At 39.8% G+C, this 23,202-nt stretch overlaps 1 protein-coding gene across 3 annotated transcripts in view; it reads right to left on the bottom strand.

Annotated features, from left to right (window-relative positions):
- The window catches only part of LOC139441758 (ATP-dependent RNA helicase DHX33-like), a 61,522-nt gene that overhangs the window by 29,529 nt on the left and 8,791 nt on the right, over positions 1-23,202 (bottom strand). For 2 of the 3 annotated variants that reach the window (XM_071222536.1, XM_071222537.1), the window contains exons 5-16: positions 22,904-22,975; positions 20,095-20,204; positions 18,813-18,930; positions 17,672-17,770; positions 14,479-14,564; positions 13,208-13,379; positions 12,896-12,993; positions 12,168-12,341; positions 11,673-11,763; positions 11,388-11,453; positions 9,447-9,535; positions 8,597-8,663 (exon numbers count right to left, since the gene is read on the bottom strand). In XM_071222536.1, the coding sequence (XP_071078637.1) occupies positions 8,597-8,663; positions 9,447-9,535; positions 11,388-11,453; positions 11,673-11,763; positions 12,168-12,341; positions 12,896-12,993; positions 13,208-13,379; positions 14,479-14,564; positions 17,672-17,770; positions 18,813-18,930; positions 20,095-20,204; positions 22,904-22,975 (1,242 nt within the window). The remainder of the gene's footprint in view (positions 1-8,596; positions 8,664-9,446; positions 9,536-11,387; positions 11,454-11,672; positions 11,764-12,167; positions 12,342-12,895; positions 12,994-13,207; positions 13,380-14,478; positions 14,565-17,671; positions 17,771-18,812; positions 18,931-20,094; positions 20,205-22,903; positions 22,976-23,202) is intronic. The other variant, XM_071222538.1, reaches the window with a different exon arrangement.

Raw genomic sequence — 23,202 nt, 5'->3', positions numbered from 1 at the left:
TGTACAAGTCACTCATAAATACATAAGCTGCAACAGCTTGTGATTCTTTTCAGCTGTATAAGATTATACCAGCTGTTATTCATTAGTGGGTGGATGGGTGGGGTTTGGGAGAATTAGTAAGCAAGCGAGTGGGTGGGTGGAACTTTTTTAGTGAATGAGTGAGTGCACGAGTGACAGGGGAGGGAGGGTGGATGTTTGAGTGAATCAGTGCGTGGGATTTGGGTGGGTGAGTGAGTAAGCGAGTGGGTGGATGAGTGGAAGGGTGGGATTTGGGTGGGTGAGTGAGTAAGCGAGTGAGTGGATGGGTGGGATTTTGGTGAGTGAGTGAGTAATCTGATTTGTTTGGCATGTCATCCATCAAGGGGAGATAATCCATAATTCATGCTGGCTTTAAGTAAGTGTCAATCTTCCAAAGGCTAAGTTCAAAACATATCAAAACAAGTGATGAAAATAGATTTGCAATTAATCCGGTTAATGCCATGCCCACATAAATCAACTGTCACATTCTGAACATCTACATACAACTCAACCCTACACCAGTTCAGGCAGCAAGTGAAGTAGGTGAACACTTTACATCAAGTACAGGCAACATGCCAAACTAGCTTACAAAGTTTGTGTTGGTCAGGTTAGCAAATGATGTATAACGTATTTGTGACCACAATGACATTTACACCTGTGATGCCAGGTGAAAGTCACAACAACATACAGGCTGTCAGCCAGGACACTCCAACACCACATGGTAAACAACAAACTCCAACTTGATCCATTGTTTCCTGCACAATAAGAGCACTCCCTTGAACAAAGGCAGTGAATAGCTTCAAAATCACTGATGTAGTGCTCACTCACACAAAGAAACCATTCCAGCTTAACAGATATTCCCTACAACAGATGCAAGTTCCAAATATCTGCAGATACAAGATTATTATGAGAAAGAACCAAGTCATTATATTTTCAAAAATTGACTCCATTGGAATCAGATACAGAGTCTAAGAAAATCATCTCTTTGAAGAATAATCATAACCTTTATCTAAAATGCTTCTAAAATGCTTCATTTAATTCCACACATCAACCTGTCAAAACAGATAAACGGAGGAGAAATGTGGTCCCCTACTTCTGAGGAGGAAGCAAGCTATAGGCAACCGACACAACTACCATATGTTTCCTATTGATGTCATAATACACTCACTCATGCACCTTGGTTAGGCTTAACTTCACATGGCCAGCTCACCGACAGTAATCTGTCTACGACTTGTGTAGGGAATCCCCTACAAAACATCACTGACACATTTTCACAATATTATTTATTTGCATCAGAATCAATCATTCCATTAAATGTATACATGGTCGTCAATACATCAGGCTTTGTATCCACTGTGTTCCACTATCAGTGAATGACGATGTGAATGCAAAGACTGAAGTATGGATGATCAGGTACACACTTGCCACAATGGGACTCTCTTAGACTTAAACATCCATCCAAGTACCCAGCTGTGGAATGTAAACAACCCATAAAATATGGCTCATTTGATTTTGTCCAGACTTGAACTTACTGAATGGTTAAACACAACTTCACCATGACGGAACTTCCTTAAATTGTTTATAACATCACTTTTGATGACACTGAAATCTGATGAAGAACGGGAAGTTGCCAGCAAGATTCAAACCCACAGAGTCCCCATGCTGGCTTAGAATGTAGTCTTCTGCTAAGAATACATGAAAGTAATGGTGTATTAACTATTTACTAGCAGTAAGAGATAATGGTATACCGTATTCGACGTAATAAGCGCCCCGCTCTTATAAGCACCCACGGCAATATTTGCTAAGATATTGGCAAGTGAACAATCCCAATTAGCCCCCCTTCCGATTTATCAATGTACACAAGACTTATTTATTCGCCTTTAATACACACTCGTGTGTTATATGCACCCTTAATTATGGGCAATTAAATTCTGGAAAAATGTATCTGTCATATATAAACAGTTCAGACTGTCAGCATAAACCACGAAATTTATCTTTCCAGTCTGTTTTTTCCACCCTATTATTTTTCTAATATTTTAATAAGAGCCCCCAATTTCTAATTTTGAGAGCGCCCTGGTTGCTTATTATGTCAGTTACGGTATTCATGTTTCAGTATTCTACACATTGAATGGATGTGTGATGGGGTAGCTATGCTTCATGATCTGTAGCCCTGTCTAAGTCTAGGTCCAGATGTTGTGGTAAGTGTTCTATGTGTGATACATTGTAAGTTTGGTAATAATGAACTGTTAGATTGATATGACTTAACCAAAACAGTGACACGGCACTGTAGCTCACCTGGTTATGTAGTCAATATCTTAATATGTCCACAAAGATAGCCATTAAACAAAAGTAGCTGTCTGCATTGACATTCAAACATTTTGCATAAATATTGAGGACTAAACGCTAACACTAATGATTTGAACAAAATGTGATGTCATCCTAAGGAGTCCAGCTCCTTCAATCTGGCAAAGAAGAAGTTTATAGAACCCAAAATGCATTTGGAGTGAATACAAGATAACTGTCATAGAAACATGGTCAACATTTAAAAGGTTGCAAACAAAGGAACATGTGGCAAATCAAACAATTAACTATACAAATATCAATATATTGTTGCATCTTGTACAAAAATGGCCAAGTAATGGCCATGAAAAGGATCTTTCTAGATCACTTGTGTGGCTGCCGTATTGAATTTTGAATTCAAACCTCTTGAACAAATTCAGGTGACATCATTGGTCAGGTGGATTCAGATGAGATTATATTAACAGTGCAAGGAAAGGCAATTTGAAGGAATTAAGGAGCATGTCAAAGTTCAAAGTTTCAACTTCATTGGTCCAGTTTCTGCAGAGAAGATGTTAACGACACATGACAGACACCAGATACCGAACAAACAGGCCATCACAAAAGCTCACTTGACTTTCAATTAAATTTACAAAGTGGGATTTGAAAGTTTTGAATCCAAATTGCAAGGACTCTTTTCCATTTTCTTGTTGAAGGCAGTGTCTGCTCATTATACAAACGTGAATCAACATTGTCACGTAACATTTAGGGGATTGATAAATATGTTCAAGTTGGTTCTATATATTTAGGAATTGTGTACTTGCCCTGAGACAAGCATTTCATAGCGGAGTTGCCAAAGAGCAAGGTTCATATGCAAAGGGTCAGGGAACATTTCAGGTGCAACATGCAGAGGTGACTCACACCGGGTTCTCACATATGGGGGGCACGGGTGGCCCTGTTGTCTAAGCCACCGCGATTCACTGTGCAGAGTTGCGTCCCTTGGGCACGCCAGAAACCTATGATTGTGGGTTCGAAGCCCGGTTCACCCCGATTATGTTTCTAGGTTTGTCAGCACCATACCCGTGCTCAAGGGTTTCACCGAAGTGGTAAACGTCTGAGACGTGCATCACTTCAGGCTTTCCTCCCACAATAAGTTGAAACGCCGTGATATGACTGGAACACTGTTAAAAGCGTGTTAAACCAGACTCACTCACTCAACATATGAATGTGAATATCTTTTTAAAGACTGTTACCAAAACAATGTTATTTCATAATTTTAAGTGATTAGATTGTTTGAATCTGAGTCAGGGCTGAAAAGGGTTAGACCATGAGGACCCTGCTGTCTTAGTTGTTGAAAAGGACACTGGGTCCTCACCTTGAAATTTATGCAAATAAATTACATATGCATCATCCCCCATCAACCCATTAATCAATTCACCCATCTATCTGCTAAAGTATCTAGATGTGACTCGTCTCAGTCCAAATTGTCCCCATCACCTCCAGCAGACACAAGATGGTAATATCAACACGATCAAAAGTAATCACCAACAGCGATGAAACTCCATTAATATCCCAAACAACAGCAGTATCCTGTTATCAGCAGGATACTTGAGGCTTCTCTGCACTGCATCACCGACACATGCACACCAACAGTGCCAACAGTGCCCTGGGACATCCACGATCAGGCAGCAAGTAAACAGGACTAAGTGTAGACAGGTACCTTCACTCTATCTCCTTATCATGCTGGAGAAGAAAGGAAGGGGGTTCTGATTCTGTTTATTTACTACATTCCATCATTACAGGGAATGAAAACATCACAAGGCATATCATAAGCAGAACAAGTACTACACCTTGTGGGCCAACCAGCAGACAAGATGGCTAACTCCACAAATATTTGATTAATCTTTTCTTTTGCTTTTGAAGCACTAATTCAATTTGTGAGTGAAGGAAAGAGTATTCTATGACACACATATTAGGACGAGGTAAAGAAGCAGGGCATTGTACCAACCTCAGTATCTGAAGTGGGATGAGGAAGATTAGGAAGATTGTATTAAATATCTCCCTTGGTTATTTCTGATGCTGCTTCATGTCACTTGTGGCTTGACCTTGAGCGCTTTGTGACCTCACATTCAGAAGGGGATGAGGTTTCATAGTGAAAATATGAGACACCCTTGTCACAGTGAGTGAGTGAGTAGGGTTTTACACCGCTTTTAGCAATATTCCAGCAATATCACAGCAGTGACACCAAAAATGGGCTTCACACATTGCATCCATATGGGGAAATCGAACATGGGTCTTTGGCGTGACAAATGAACGCTTAGCTACTAGGCTACCCCAACGCTCCCTTGTCACAGCAAGCTGCCCAGGTATAACAGGTGTACCAAATGTTAACTTAATATTTGGCAAGTGCTCAAAGTGTATTATTTGCACTGTGCATTTTACTGATTTGGCAGTCATATTTGAGTATTGTTACATGACTACATTAATTGATGATCCATTCAATGGCTATCAGAACAAGCTGGTGATTTCAGTGAAGGATTATTATATGGGTAAACATTTCAAACATTTCTCGCAAAAATTTCTTTCATAATTCTATTATGAAGTTGAAGCATGCTGATTATATAAAAATGTTGTGTTCTGTAATGTCTATTAAGAAACAAATAAGTAGTCTGTCTTACAGACCCTGATACAAATATATATCAAATACAGCCCATGCAAGTCTATAATGTTTGGCAAGTCTAGATCACTGCAGTATCTGAAAATGAAGAGAGTCACTGGGCTCCTTTTTATTATATTTTTATTAAGATAACTGAACAACTGTTTTTTTATGTAAGATGTGTTCATTTCAGAGACTAGATGTTAGTCTAACAAATAAGATACAAGGTGTTTAGTTGTGAATTATCTTGTAATGTCCATCCAAAGCTTTTTGATTCCTCATAAACTATAGTTCTCGGTGCTATACAGGTCCAGCATTCCAAGGGACAGTGTGTGGGTCAAGCAGAAGAACCTTTACTGATAACAGTCAGTAGAGAGAGGGTAACCTAAGCTTCCACAACTCGCATGGTCAGCCTTTAACCTGCTAAACACACACATGTGAATGATTTTAGGTGTGCTTCAGAATGTAGACAAGAAGTAAAGGATAAAACACCACTACTTTATTATAGACTCAATCGTTTGTCACTCACACTGTTGTCAGCAATATGACCCCAATGTAACAGCAACATCATAGCGTCATGACAGCAACATGACTCACTGTCACTTCAAGCTCACAGCAAAAGAAGGCAATATGACTTTCTGTCTCAGCAACATCAAAGAAATTTGACCTCAATGTCACAGCAAGAAAACATCGATCTGTCTTTATTGTAACATCACAGCAATATGATGTCAATGTCACAAACAAGACAGCAATGAACTCAATGTCACAAACAAGACAGCAATATGACCTCAATGACACAGCAACATTACAGCAATATGACCTCAATGACATAGCAACACCACAGCAACATGACCTCAATGTCACAGCAACATTACAGCAATATGACCTCAATGACACAGCAACATTACAGCAATATGACCTCAATGACATAGTAACACCACAGCTATATGACCTCAATGACATAGCAACACCACAGCAACATGACCTCAATGTCACAGCAACACCACAGCAATATGACCTCAATGACATAGCAACACCACTGCAATATGACCTCAATGTCACAGCAACACTACAGCAATATGACCTCAATGACATAGTAACACCACAGCAATATGACCTCAATGTCACAGGGACATCACAGCAATATGACCTTAATGTCACAGCACCATTACAGCAATATGACCTCAATGACATAGTAACAACACAGCAATATGACCTCAATGTCACAGCAACATTACAGCAATATGACCTCAATGACATAGCAACACCACAGCAATATGACCCCAATGTCACAGCAACACCACAGCAATATGACCTCAATGTCACAGCAACATTACAGCAATATGACCTCAATGTCACAGGAACACTACAGCAATATGACCTCAATGTCATAGTAACACCACAGCAATATGACCTCAATGACATAGTAACACCACAGCAACATGACCTCAATGTCACAAACAAGACAGCAATATGACCTCAATGACACAGCAACATTACAGCAATATGACCTCAATGTCACAGGGACATCACAGCAATATGACCTCAATGTCACAGGAACATTATCGCAATATGACCTCAATGTCACAAACAAGACAGCAATATGACCTCAATGACACAGCAACATTACAGCAATATGACCTCAATGACAGAGTAACACCACAGCAATATGACCTCAATGACACAGCAACATCACAGCAATATGACCTCAATGTCACAGGGACATCACAGCAATATGACCCCAATGTCACAGCAATATGACCTCAATGTCACAAACAAGACAGCAATATGACCTAAATATCACAGCAACACCACAGCAATATGACCTCAATGTCACAGGAACATTACAGCAATATGACCTCAATGACATAGCAACACCACAGCAACATGACCTCAATGACATAGCAACACCACAGCAACATGACCTCAATGTCACAAACAAGACAGCAATATGACCTCAATGACATAGTAACACCACAGCAACATGACCTCAATGTCACAAACAGGACAGCAATATGACCTCAATGACACAGCAACATTACAGCAATATGACCTCAATGACATAGCAACACCACAGCAACATGACCTCAATGACATAGCAACACCACAGCAACATGACCTCAATGTCACAAACAAGACAGCAATATGACCTCAATGACATAGTAACACCACAGCAACATGACCTCAATGTCACAAACAGGACAGCAATATGACCTCAATGACACAGCAACATTACAGCAATATGACCTCAATGACATAGTAACACCACAGCAATATGACCTCAATGTCACAGGGACATCACAGCAATATGACCTCAATGTCACAGCAACACCACAGCAATATGACCTCAATGTCACAGGGACATCACAGCAATATGACCTCAATGTCGAAGGAACATTACAGCAATATGACCTCAATGTTACAGCAACATCACAACAATATGACCTCAATGTCACAGGAACATTACAGCACTATGACCTCAATGTCACAGGAACATTACAGCAATATGACCTCAATGTCACAAACACCACAGCAACATGACCTCAATGTCACAAACAAGACAGCAATGTGACCTCAATGTCACAGCAACTTCATAGTAATATGACCTCAATTTCACAGCAACTTCATAGTAATATGACCTCAATATCACAGCAACTTCATAGTAATATGCCCTAAATGTAACAGACATATCACCAGTCTGTAAATGATCATGATCAAAGGTTTCTAAGGGACGCAACTCTGTACATCTATGACCTGTCCATGTCCATATAATGAAAACTAGCATAGAGTACACAAACTATAAAGACATGCAGTACTGATGACACCACAGTTCGAATATGAACATAATAAACAGTTATTCCTACTTTGTTGCAAGACAAACAAAGGATATTGTCCTCAAAAGAGAAACATAGCCTTAAATGCCCAATGGAATCTGTTTTGACAGATAATCAAGACTGGTTATTCTCTGGCTTTGATGTCATACATTTACTTGAACTTGATTGATGTTTCTGCTGGTGGACTGAAATCCCCAAGTTTCATCATAAGCTCAGCAGCTTTTATCAATAATGCTGAGTCAACTACAAAAGAAAAATTTGGGCCAAGACATCAAAACTGCCCACCAATGTGTTGTAAATCACAATCATTTTTAGAATGCCAGAAACAGATATTTTACACCCGTTTCCTAAGGTTCGTGGAAAGTATGTTTGAAACATAAAAAATGTTGAAAAATGTTGTTTAAAGTTTCTTTTCTCGGTTTATAAGTAAGATAAAACACTTCCCTTCAGATTTTCATCATAGTTAAAAACCCTTATCCTTGTGTTTTATTCCGCGGATGCGCGTTTTAAATATCATAAAAACCCTCAGACGTGCTTTATCCTACACATATATACTCTCGTGGAACATGTAGAACACTGACTGTGTTAGTGAAGCACTTCTCAATATTATCAAACACATTTCGTCCAGAAAAAGTAGCAACAAAAACCTCATTAGATTCTTTCCCATTCTGTACACATCTTTCTGTGGGGCTAAAGAAGAGTCCTGAGATCCATTCCACAAAGTGATCCCAGGCTTTGATATTGACTCCCAGCAGTTGTAGCACAAACATCCCTAGTGGAACACAGCCGGGAGATGCAGCAGTGTACGTACCTTACTGTGGGGGGTAAACAAGATGGAGTCCACAGACAGCAAGGACACAATACTCAGTATCTCCTCCCTGCAACACAATTGGACAGTCTGTAGAACAAGATGTAATGGTACAAGATATTCCAGAACCAGAATTAAGACCTAAAACATAATATTTTGATAAATGGTTAAACAAAAAAAACATCATTGTCAATTCACTTGATTCCAGAATACAGAATAGAATTTGCTGAACTCGATATTATGATACCCTCAAAATATTTCCTAAATGAATGCAGTTATAGGTTGTGTAGTGGGCAGCATCTTTGATTATAGCCATGTCATGGGTTGAGGAGGGAAATTTAATTTTCCTCACCTAACCCATGACATAGCTATGCCTGGTTACTCAGGTACTCAAAACATGTATCAGATATTAGCAAAGTGCAATGGTTAAAAAGTTCAATTGGAAACACTACCATTGAGACTGGGATCTTGGAAATGATATTAGTCTACTGATATTTTATGTAACTTTTTAAGACGGTGATGTCCTCTGTAATCACCCAGACAACAATTTCAGTACAAATGGTGATATTCTCACTATTTTCTAGACAACTACTCACAGACAGTGATACTGACATTCTCCAGACAACTACTCAGACAGGGAAAGCTATGATATGATGTGAGACGCGATGAAAGGCTGTCGCGAAAGTGATGAGTAGAGACAAGAAGCAGTGATAATGTCACCATGAGATTCTGCGGCTTCGCGTGTGCAATTACGCAACAGAAGTAGGTGAAATTGTATACATAAGATGATATAGCTGCAATAAAAACATTTAGTCGCTAATACTAAATGTATATTCTCCTGACAACTACTCACAGACAGTGATATTCTTTCGCCATGAGGATGACCTTTGACAGTCGTGGTTCAAGAGGGAAGGCAGACATCTTCCTCCCTACTGGGGTTAGCTGTAATAAAAATCATTTCTGTTTCAACACGCCAGAGAGTCAATACTTAAATCATCAATTTTGAAACACAACCTTTTTAGGCCTATTTAAAGCAACAATCATACTTGTCACCCCTAAAAAATAAGACCCAAGAGTGTGGTTTAAAACAGATTTATTGGACATTCTTACGCTATTTCACAATTAGTATGACTCCACTTGTACATCTAAATACACTGTTATATATCTAAATGTCCCAATGTTTTGATAATATTTATCAACCACCTTGTGGACCAATCATTTAATTGCTACATGTCATCACACATTAATTAATAGTGAGTGAGTGAGTTGGGTTTAATGCCGCTTTTAACAGTATTACAGTTATATCGCTACATGTCAGCTTAATGTGGGAGGAAAGCCTGAAGTGATCAGGTATCAGACGTTTACCACTTCAGTGAAATCCATTAGCACAGATATGGTGCTGACAACCCTAGAGACATAATCGGGGCGAACCACGATTCGAACCCACAATCATAGGTTTCTGGCGGCCGAGGGACACAACTCTGCACAGCGAATCGCAGCGCCTTAGACGACCCCACACATTAATAGAGAAAATAACAATCAGTTATTCACAATCAGAGTTCACAATGATTGCAAATGTAACGTCTTTCACTGACTTTTAAGGTCTGTTCAAGGCAGACTGGAATTTAAGGTCTTTAAGAGGCCTGACTGCCATCCTCCTGACAAATTAAATTTGACATCTTGGCAGTATCAAAGAGAATGAGTGAGTGAGTGAGTGAGTGAGTTGTGTTTGACACTGATTTGACGACAATTTTGATTATATCACAGCTTGATGGTGGAGGAAGGCCCGAAGTTATGCAGGTGTTGGTTGGTGAAACTCTCAAACACAGGAACATTGCTGACACACCAAGAATTATCTCTAGTAATAAACTGTCTTGACATCTTAGGTCACAGTAGGTCCCAGATTTGTGGTCTTTTTTCCCCCAAATCTATAACTACATATACTTTGAATATTGTTGGAACCGCAAGTTAGCAATTTTTAACCTACATTTTTTAATTATATTTTTTCTTAACATCTTTACTTCAAACTGTCTACCTTCCATGACTGTACATTAACTTATTATATATTAATTAATATTGATATTAACTTGCAGTGATGCAGTCATCTATCAGCTGTTTCGATCATAGGTGGTCATTGTGATATGAAACCTCTGATTGACCAGCAGCTAGTATTTTCCAATTTAAAGTAAATTTTACATAATACAGCTGACTGCAGCAATTGAAATGGACAATAAATACATGTGAAAAATACATTCTTAACCAAGGATTATGATCAGAGCAAATCTTGGATTTGAACCACGGTCATTGCGATTTGCTGAGCACCTGAGTGACACGCTACCTTTGAGTAAGTGAGTTAATATTGCCACTGTAAATAATCAAGTCTGGACCAGGCAAACCAGTTTTGTTGTTTGTTGTTTGTTGTTTAACGCCGCACTCAGCAATATTTCAGCTATATGACGGCGGTCTGTAAATATAATCGAGTCTGGACCAGACAATCCAGTGACTAATATCATGAGCATCGATCCACGCAATTGGGATACGATGACATGCATCATCAAGCGGTAATGGAATGGCATTTAATGAATGCACTAGTCACTATGACAGCTTGGTCACAGACCCTGACAACGCAATCCTCTTGAGATAGGTCTTACAACATGCATGGGGCGCTGGGACCCTTTTCTTCCCAAAGGTCATGTGACTTTCATGTATTTTTGGGACTGACTTAACTGAACTTGACCTTTGTTCAAATGGCACTTGTCTACAGACAGAATGTTTTAGAAACTGTAATCAGTACCTGTATTTTGTCCTTCTTCTCAATAGCTCCAAGTAAGATAAGATTGTCTAAGGCACAGACTATTGACTGAAAACAGAAGATTCAAGGAAGAGTTGAGCAAAGGGAGGCAACTCCTGTCAACGCACGATAACTTCCATTTCTTTTATCTAAATGTAGAATTGCCTTAAGAATGTGTCTGACTTAGCAAATTAGTAGAAAGTTTTGACTTTTCTCTAACATGAAACAACAACAGAATTAATATTGTCAACAACAGATAAAAAAAGAAGTCAGTCATATTATACATACTTCAATTGATGGCTTATCCATGAAGTCGAACTTTATGATGTCTGATATACCGAGAGCCAGCATCTGGAGCACAACACTGGACAGGTTACACCTGGGAACAGATTGGTGTCATGTTAAACAGTGGACAGGTTACACCTTGGAACAGACAAGTGTCATGTTAAACAGTGGACAGGTTACTTCTGGGAACAGATTGGTGTCATGTTAAACAGTAGACAGGTCACACCTGGAACAGATTGGTGTCATGTTAAACAGTGAACAGGTCACACCTGGGAACAGATTGATGTCATGTTAAACAGTGGACAGGTTACACCTGGAACAGATTGGTGTCATGTTAAACAGTGGACAGGTTACACCTGGGAACAGATAAGTGTCATGTTAAACACTGGACAGGTTACACCTGGGAACAGATTGGCATCACTCTTGACTGTTTTGTTAATCAATAAGATTGTAAAGATATAAACATGATGTTATGAAACTGCCATTACTGTTATCTACCTCTGGATCTCCGGCACGGTGTTGTCTTTCAGGGACTCAAACTGTTTTTCTGTGAAGATGCGGTAGCATGATCCTGCAGCCTCTCTGCCAGCCCGCCCCGTCCGCTGTAGTGCCTGCGCTTTAGATACCCGCACCACCCTCAACAAATCGAGACCACTGTTGGGGTTGAACACTCTGAAGCAACAAGCATGCAATGTAGCTGTGCTTCAGCTTATTTAACACACAATGTTTGTTTCTTGTTTAACGCCGCACTCAGCATTATTACAGCTATATGACCGAGTCAATAACAGACAATCCTATGATTGACATTAGCAAGGTACAACATCGTCAGGACTGTCAACCAAGTCACCGAGCCTGACAACCCAATCCATTTGGTTGCCTTGTCCTACCAGCATAGATTGCTGCAGACTATTCTACCCCAGAATTTCCACGGCAGGAAGGCTATCATTTATCATATATAATTCTAATAGAGGTAGTGAGTTAAAATTTAATGTCGCATCAGCATTTTGTCAGCCATATAGCGACGAGAAAAAGTTGATATACACACAAGTGAGTCATGAATACAAAGTTATATTAACCACAAATTTGTCAAACATATTTTATCATAACAAAACAATTCTAATAGCATTACCCCAATATTACTATGCCTGTGGATAAGAGAATACTTCTGCTGTTAATCCCTATTTCTCCAACTAGTAAACTAACGCAGTCTTTACAGTTGGACTTACTTGGCCTTCACCATTCCACAGTCGATGACAAACTTCACACCATGGATGGTGACAGACGTTTCCGCAATATTGGTCGATACAATCACTTTTCTTGAGCCCTGTTGAACAAAGATTTCAATAATATCTGTTTCAAGATTGGATATCCAAAACAGGAAGAAAGAAAGCAAAAAAATCCAAGGATTCTATCTAATCTTGTTCCTCACAAGAAATTGGAAGTAATATCTCATGGAAAGCAATCGTACCAGTTGTAGATCAGTAGAAAATACGGGTGAAAACATATGGACTTTACAGATGCATCAGATGGAAGCTTACTTTTGGTGTTGGCTGGAAGACCTTGAGCTGTTGAGGTGCTGGCAGGGCTGCATACAAAGGGCAGACAACCAGTGGTGGGGCCTCGCCAACCATGTCCCGCGAGATGTCATGTATTGACTTTGCAGCAGATTCAATCTCTTCTTGACCCGTCAAGAATATCAGAATATCTTGACTAAACAGTGAAAATAGAGAGAATCAAGGAATGTGTCAGGAAGTCTAATTCAAAACAGGAAATTATCAATGAGTTAAGTTTGAACAACTGGCAGTCCTAACAATTTTGATTGTCTGCTAGCTCAAATTTTATGATGATCTTAAATTTTGCTGTCATTACCCTAATAACTAATAATAATAACATTTTGAGTTGGATTTAAAATGGGAATCACATCAGATCTGAATTACATCTGGACCTCCTTCATAGGAAGTAAATCCATTTTCATGTAAACTACCACATTCTTCTAATGGCAGAGATATATAGTTTACTGAACAAGTGCAGTGAGAGAGTGAGAGAGAGAGTGAGTGAGTGAGTGAGTGAGTGAGTGAGTGAGTGAGTGAGTGAGTGTGGTTTTACAACGCTTTTAGCATGTTTAGCAATATTCCAGCAATATCATGGCGGGGGACACCAGAAATGGGCTTCACACACCGACCCATGTTGGGATTCCACCCTGGGTCTTCGGCTTGACAAGCGAAGGCTTTAACCACTAGGCTACCCGACTGCCCTAACTGTATCTTGTATCTGTATGAGGCCATGTGTGAAATGGTCAATGCATATAGTAGTGATAATTCACATTTTGCGGTTTAATTGTTTTGGGTAATTTGTTAAAAAAAAAACCCACTGTCAACAACAAATAAAGTATATCATAAATAGAATATTTCATGTGTCTAGTGAAATATAATGTGTCTCTCATCTCGTGACATGGGAAGGAGCTATTGTCACGTAACTCGATGAGAGATACATCATATTTCACAAGACACATGATATATATCTCTATATATCACTGCCTTCAGTTTAACATGGAGGAAAGCCTGGAGTGATGCAGATGTTTGATGTTTACTACTGTGGTTAATTGGATGAGCACAGGTATGGAGCTGACAGTGATATTCAGGGTGAATCCTGGATTAAACCTACAGTAGAATGGGAGGGCCTGGAATAACACTAAAGTAATGGTCAAAACAAAGCAGCACCCATGTGCACGTCAAATTCCCCACATGATATTCGACATATAAACATCATCAATGACATCGTGTGTTTAATGACTGGTGATGCATCTCACCCGGCTGGCTGCTCCCTGTGGATCTGGAAGAGTGTGACAAGGGAGGTAAACAGGTAGTCACTCTGGGGCTCACAGCAGTACAACACCTGCAGACAGAAAGATAGTCTTACACATCCTTAACCCTCTCACACCCGCACGGGGCGGACAAATCCGTAGTGCAGGCTAAGACATGCAGGCTTCAGTACAACATCTGCAGGGATGGAAATTACCACTTGCCCGGACCACTTTTGCTAATGTTTGGTACCCTAGTTGAATTTTAAACATTTTGGGGGGGATTGAGACATGTCATCAATATTTGGGCTAGTCCACGTTTATGGTTAATTTCCATCCTTGCAGCCAGTATGTAATATGATAGTCAGTGAGACTACAGAATTACCAGATACCTATCGGCCATGTTTGTTTGATGCGTCTAACATACGAGGGGTGTCCCATAAGTTTCCGGCCTCAACATGAACGGATAGCCCAAACTCAACCAAACTGCACCTGTTACTAGAACAGTATCTCTGCACATGGATGACATGCAAAACATGAATCCCACGTGCTACAAGTTCCTATAAATTGATATCAAACAGCATCACCCCCTCACATTTGGAAAAAATGGAGAAGACCGAATGTAGAGTCGTTATTAAGTATCTACATTTAAAAATGTTAACGCCAAAGCAAATTCATGATGACATGGTACAAACATAAGGTGGCAATGCTCCCTCGTATAGTACGGTCAAACAGTGGTGTGTTGAATTTACAAGGGGCAGACGCAGCACTGAAGACGAACCACAGTCTGGTCGCCCTTGTGAAGTGACTACCCAAGATGGAGTTGCAGCTGTTCTTGATACAATAATGCAGGACAGACAGGTAACTGTTAGACTGTTAGCTACTGCACATGACATGAGTAAAACATCAGTGGAACGAATAATCCATGAACATTTACACATGAACAAGGTGTCTGCCCGTTGGGTGCCCAGAATGTTGACTGAAGAACAAAAACGTCAGAGGGTCATGATTAGTCAACAGCTTCTGGAAGATTTTCGGAGAGATCCACATGCTTTCATGGCTCATATTGTTACTCAGGATGAAACCTGGGTTCATCATTTTGACCCAGAGACAAAAAGTCAGAGCATGCAATGGAAGCATGTGACGTCATCAACACCCAAAAAGTTCAAAAGCACATCTTCCAGTGGCAAGGTCATGGCCTCCGTTTTCTGGGACTCCACAGGGCGTAATCATGATAAATTATCTACAGAAGGGTTCCATATATTATGCAAATGAATTGCGCAGATTGCGAAATGAAATCAAAGCAAAGCACAGAGGTAAGCCGAGTTGTCTGGCTCCTCCAGGAAACGCACCAGTTCACACCGCCCAAGTAGCAGTGAGCGCTGCACATGAATGTGGCTTCAAGATCCTGCCTCACCCAGCCTATTCTCCATCTGGCCCCCTCTGACTTCTTCCTCTTCCCTCAACTCAAATCTGTACTCAGGGGCCGAAGATTTGGGACAAATGAGGAGGTCATCATTACTGTAGAGGAGTTTTTAGGGTCACGTGACAAACAGTGGTTTTCTGACGGGTTAAATATACTGGAGAAACGGTGGAACAAGTGCAATGAGGTCAAGGGAGATTATGTTGAAACATAAGTAAAACAGTTTTTATATAAATCGCAAATTACTTATGGAGGCCGGAAACTTGTGGGACACCCCTCGTAGCAGCAGGTGACGGCAAGACTATTCAAAAATTGGATCAAGAAGCTCAAAATATGCAGAAGAAATTACCCAGCTTGCACTTGTATGTTTTGATATGATAAAACTTTACAACCAAAAGTCAAAACAAGTCACACACATTGACTCTTAAATTCTTTTACTACTTCAAAGTAGAAGTTTCATAACGGCATGTGGCAACCTCATCAATGACATCTATCAGAGACACATTTCAACAGACAAGATTCTACTGCAAATGCAGGGACTGTGTATGCTCTGGCGATGTGCTGCAGTCAGGATTGCAATATAGACAGGCTATATAAATTAGCATCGATTGTGAAGGTTTCTTGAGGGAGGTCGCTTAATAGTTGGGGCCATGCTATAGACAATGACATGGGGAAGTATTTTCACTAACTTTGGAAATGAAAAATGACATTTACTTACATCATGATAGCATATGTTTCAAGTCATTTGGCAGGGGCTGTTATTTTAGCGACGTTTCAAAAATAATTAGAATCCATTACTACAAAGCTTGCGCACAATTCTTACTAATATGGTGGAAGGTATCTGGTATATCTGGAAATGTCATAGAACAAACCAGATGACGTCACTATTAAACATGACGTCACCTATCCCTGTCCCTATGGTGTCACCTAACAAGGGGCGTGATAATGGCCTGTCGTCAAGCAGTATGAGGGCATTATCAAGTTACAGTGGCCCGCTCATTTCTGATGACATGCGGGCGGTTTAATGATAATTCTATCCATTTTAGCTATAATTGGGTATATACACACAATACTCTTATGTTATTACATGGGTGTTTTCACAGTGGCCTTCTTAAAGGTCCTTGGCCAGTCACACTGGCCCGAGGCAACGCTGACAATAATATTACCTCTTTTCTGACTACCTACAACCGAAGTAGACCATCGTCTCACAAGCCCCTCTCTTGATACACCCACACAGTTCCTCAGTAACCTATGTACCACGCCTACTCTGGTAAGCTGTATATGATGACAAAACTTGGGCTTACTATCCTGGTTTCATACAGAATTTCAGTCACTAATTTACAAAGCTCATTCCCAACAATTCATGGCCTCGCAAGCTACGTTTTCCCCATGCCAAAAGGTCAAAATAACGTCTCACTTGATTCCAACAATTTGCACATATAAACAAGGCTTGTTACAGGTGAGTTCATATTCCGCTCTAACAGAAGCAGGCAATCATGAAAGGGAGATAACTATCTTTACAGATTATAAATAGAGTGTACATAAACTGTTACTTCACATAATATTCTTGGTACGGCCATTACATAGTAAGATTGAGGGCATTTCAAAGACACATTACCATGATGTAATCCACTTTCAAGTCCTTTTGAAGGCAGAATCTACATTCCAAGCCAGTTCAGCCAGTGTGGACCCTGCTATCACACACAAAGGGAAGTCAGGGGCTAATTATACCATTGTGACATTGTGCTGTGACTGAGATAGTCAGCTCTACCTATGTACCTGTACTGGAAACTGTCGCCCCTCGAGGTAGAGAACAGGTGCTTGGTTGAAGTAGGTAGAGAAGTGGTCCACATCCATCGTAGCTGACATCACTATGATCTGAAAACAGAGTCAATGGAGGAGACTGGTCAACTTACAGCTCATCTTTGGCTCATAATCAAAGGTTACACGTATCAACATATTGCAAGTGATTTCATGTCTGATTGGCTAACCAAGCAACTATTTTTGCATTTATGCGTACATAAACCAAAAAGAAAATTAGGCCAATCCCACTAGTGGACTACTGTTACCTGATTGGCTAATAAAAGTAGAGTGGGCGGGGCTTGTGTTGCATTAGTACACTGAGTGAGTGAGTATGGTTTTATGCCGCTTTTAGCTATATGGCAGCAATATCAAGGCGGGGGAGACCAGAAATGGTCTTCACACATGTACCCATGTCGGGAATCGAACCTGGGTCTTCGGCGTGATGAGCGAACGCTTTCACTACTAAGCTTCCCGACCGCCCCAATTATTGCACTGAACATACTGCTGTAATCAGGTTTTGTGTTCAGGCTTTAAAAAGCAGTCAATAAAGTTAATATTGTTGACTTATTTATTTGTAAAAATTGCCTTCTTTATACTTTGCATTTAGGGAGATATAAATGTGAAAATCAGTATGGGCACTGTAAATCTACATAATATTCATCTTTAAGAGAAATGTAGAAAACCATGGGTTTCCTCATCTCAAATGGAGACATCCACTCACTTGCTCAATTTTTGGAACATCTTCACATAAAATCATCACGACTCTATGAACGATGAACGACACCTTATTCAATTATTTGTGCCAGTGCATTCACATGACATCAGGTTGCTTCTTCACAAACAATGAAAATAATGGAACAATTGTTGTTATGTTTCGTGAATTACTGAATTACTGAATATTTCACCTATATCTGTGCATTATGGGTAATATTAAACCTTTTTCCCACCATATCCCACCGGGGGGACACAAATGGCCTTTACACATAAGACCTTACTTACTCACTCATGTACCACCACTGGTGCTTGCAGGAACAAGAGAGCATGATGGTATCATAATAAAGGTACTGTTATAACTACATCACTGTGGGCCAAACATGGCCGTATCACAACAACCAACCTTCAAAGGCTTTAGCCCCTTCTTCTTTCGGTCCCTCTGAGCAGCTTTCACAACCCCAAACAAAACATCTGTGTGTATCGTTCTTTCGTGTGCTTCGTCCAGGATCACAACAGAGTACCTGACCATTCAAACCACATCCATGTAAGACAGGGAGGATATTCAGTTAAAATCACTGTAACACCATCATATGGACTTTTTATGTTAGTGATAGACAACAGAACTCGCTGCTTCAGGTCAAACATTGTTATTCGTTAGACTTTCATTATACCACTCGCAAAAGGATCATCTCCACACACACACAATCATTCCAAAACACTATGACAACACACAACACAATCAAGGTAACATTCTATACTTACAACTGTCACCTTTTACCCATACAATTCATCATATCATACCCATTTCTGGTGTCCCCTGCCGTGATATTGCTGGAATATTGCTAAAACCATACTCACTCACTCACTCACTCACTCACTCACTCATCATATCATAACACCACCAGAACTTCCGGAATGAGAGTTATCCCCCTTACATCATTAGTATGAAACCACTGGATGTCAAATGTATCAAACATTCAATTGTTTAGAACAGCCACTCGTGGCCGCGAAATATTTTCATAGGCTGATTGGGGCCCCATGAGTAGCTCAGAGATTAACAATTCATTATAAACATAAACATTGTCGTTGATGGAGTACACATGGGACTACAGAGGGAGTTGGCAATATCTGTTATTTCCTTATAAGAATGTTCGTTATATCCATCAAGTATATATGATAAAATATAGCACAAATGACCAGGACCAAAAAAACAGTTTGTTACATCCGTCAGTTCATTACAACAAAGTTTATTGAATATTCTGGTACTTCACACTTTAAACAGTCCTCTATTTCACAAACAAATTTATGGAGATCTTGTGCAACATTACAGCAAGAGATGCTTCTACTGAATTCTCTTTAATTTTGTTGAACGACAAATGACATCTTATTCAATTATTTGTGCCAATGCATTCACATGACATCGTGTTGCTATGGTCTTCTTTGGCACACAATGAAGTAATGGAACAGTTGTTTTAATATATAGTGAATTACTGAATTACTGAATATTTCATCTACCGGGTATATCCCTGCCGTTATCCTATCTGGGGATACAAATGGGCTTTACACATTGCTACTTGTTAGGAAGGGGTATAATCTGTATAATTTCAAAACAGGTTTCAACTCTGCTTTGAAAGATAAACTTCTGACTTGAAAGGTCTTTCCCTATTATAATGTATATTAGTTACCTGTTCATGAGCGGATCCAAGATGGCCTCTCTCAGCAGCATGCCATCTGTCATGTACTTTATCTTCGTGCTGTCTGTCGTCATATCATCGAACCTCACACAGTAGCCTACCTATTGGGCACAGGGAATAGATACATCAGAATAAAGTTGGGAAGAGATATGATAAAGATCTTCAGACATCCTAGGATGCAGTAGGTGTGGGATAAGGTAACTATATCACGGGATATAGGCTGAGGTCTTCAGACATGCAGTAGGTGTGGGACAAGGTAAACATATGACAGAAAATAGGCTGAGGTCTTCAGACATCCTTGGATGCAGTAGGTGTGGGACAAGGTAAATATATCACGGGATATAGGCTGAGGTCTTCAGACATCCTTGGATGCAGTAGGTGTGGGACAAGGTAAACATATCATGGGATATAGGCTGAGGTCTTCAGACATCCTTGGATGCAGTAGATGTGGGAAAAGGTAAATATATCATGGGATATAGGCTGAGGTCTTCAGACATCCTTGGATGCAGTAGGTGTGGGAAAAGGTAAATATATCATGGGATATAGGCTGAGGTCTTCAGACATCCTTGGATGCAGTAGGTGTGGGACAAGGTAAACATATCACAGAATATAGGCTGAGGTCTTCAGACATCCTAGGATGCAGTCGTTGTGGGACATCCACGTTCAACACATACTGAGATGCATTCCCACTTTCACATTCAATTCATACTGAGACAGATTCATTCACACTTCCACATTCAACACATGATTAAACAGATACATTCACACTTCCACATTCAACAAATACAGAGACAGATACATTCACACTTCCACATTCAACACATACTGAGACAGATATATTCACACTTCCACATTCAACACATACTGAGACAGATGCATTCACACTTCCACATTCAACACATACTGAGACAGATACATTCACACTTCCACATTCAACACATACTGAGACAGATGCATTCACACTTCCACATTCAACACATATTGAGACAGATGCATTCACACTTCCACATTCAACATATATTGAGACAGATACATTCAGACTTCCACATTCAACACATACTGAGACAGATGCATTCACACTTCCACATTCAACACATGATGAAACAGATACATTCACACATCAACATTCAACACATATTGAGACAGATACATTAACACTTCCACATTCAACACATATTGAGACAGATACATTCACACTTCCACATTCAAAACATACTGAGACAGATACATTCACACTTCCACATTCAACACATGATGAAACAGATACATTCACACTTCCACATTCAACACATATTGAGACAGATACATTCACACTTCCACATTCAAAACATACTGAGACAGCTACATTCACACTTCAACATTCAATTCATACTGAGACAGCTACATTCACACTTCAACATTCAACACATACTGAGACAGATACATTCACACTTCCACATTCAACACATACTGAGACAGATACATTCACACTTCAACATTCAACACATACTGAGACAGATACATTCACACTTCAACATTCAACACATACTGAGACAGCTACATTCACACCTCAACATTCAACACATACTGAGACAGATACATTCACACTTCAACATTCAACACATACTGAGACAGATACATTCACACTTCAACATTCAACACATACTGAGACAGATACATTCACACCTCAACATTCAACACATACTGAGACAGATCCATTCACACTTCAACATTCAACACATACTGAGACAGATCCATTCACACTTCAACATTCAACACATACTGAGACAGCTACATTCACACTTCAACATTCAACACATGATGAAACAGATACATTCACACATCAACATTCAACACATATTGAGACAGATACATTAACACTTCCACATTCAACACATATTGAGACAGATACATTCACACTTCCACATTCAAAACATACTGAGACAGATACATTCACACTTCCACATTCAACACATGATGAAACAGATACATTCACACTTCCACATTCAACACATATTGAGACAGATACATTCACACTTCCACATTCAAAACATACTGAGACAGCTACATTCACACTTCAACATTCAATTCATACTGAGACAGCTACATTCACACTTCAACATTCAACACATACTGAGACAGATACATTCACACTTCCACATTCAACACATACTGAGACAGATACATTCACACTTCAACATTCAACACATACTGAGACAGATACATTCACACTTCAACATTCAACACATACTGAGACAGCTACATTCACACCTCAACATTCAACACATACTGAGACAGATACATTCACACTTCCACATTCAACACATACTGAGACAGATACATTCACACTTCAACATTCAACACATACTGAGACAGATACATTCACACCTCAACATTCAACACATACTGAGACAGATCCATTCACACTTCAACATTCAACACATACTGAGACAGATCCATTCACACTTCAACATTCAACACATACTGAGACAGCTACATTCACACTTCAACATTCAACACATACTGAGACAGCTACATTCACACTTCCACATTCAACACAGATTGATACAGATGCATTCAACATTCAACACATACTGAGACAATATGTTCTGCTGTTGCTACCAACAGATATTGAGACAGATGCATTCACACTTCAACATTCAACACATAATGAGACAGATGCATTCACACTTCAACATTCAACACATACTGAAACAATATGTTCTGCTGTTGCTACCCACACATACTGAGACAATATGTTCTGCTGTTGCTACCCACACATACTGAGACAATATGTTCTGCTGTTGCTACCAACACATACCAGTGTTCCCACTTCACAGTTCTTCTCCTGAGCGACCCTCTGAGACACTGTGATGGCTGCCACTCGTCGAGGCTGAAGTCATGGAGTAAGTGGTGGTGAGAATAAGTCAACACAGGAAAACTGGATGGCTTCTTTTCTTTAACATCTTACAACAAATATGGAGCTCTGCAACCTACAGGTATAACTTGCCAAAGCAGCTTCTTACTGGAGTCCATTCTTTGTTTGTCAGCACCATACCCATGGGTTTCAGCAAAGTTGTAAACGTACAGTACCTGCGTCCTCCCACATAAAGTTAATGA

This window comes from Haliotis cracherodii, unplaced genomic scaffold, assembly GCF_022045235.1.
Source record: "Haliotis cracherodii isolate W230 unplaced genomic scaffold, xgHalCrac1.p SCAF_44, whole genome shotgun sequence".
NCBI classification, from domain to species: domain Eukaryota; kingdom Metazoa; phylum Mollusca; class Gastropoda; order Lepetellida; family Haliotidae; genus Haliotis; species Haliotis cracherodii.
The sequence above is the reverse complement of the archived record's forward strand: the minus strand, read 5'-3'. Positions and strand labels throughout refer to the sequence as shown.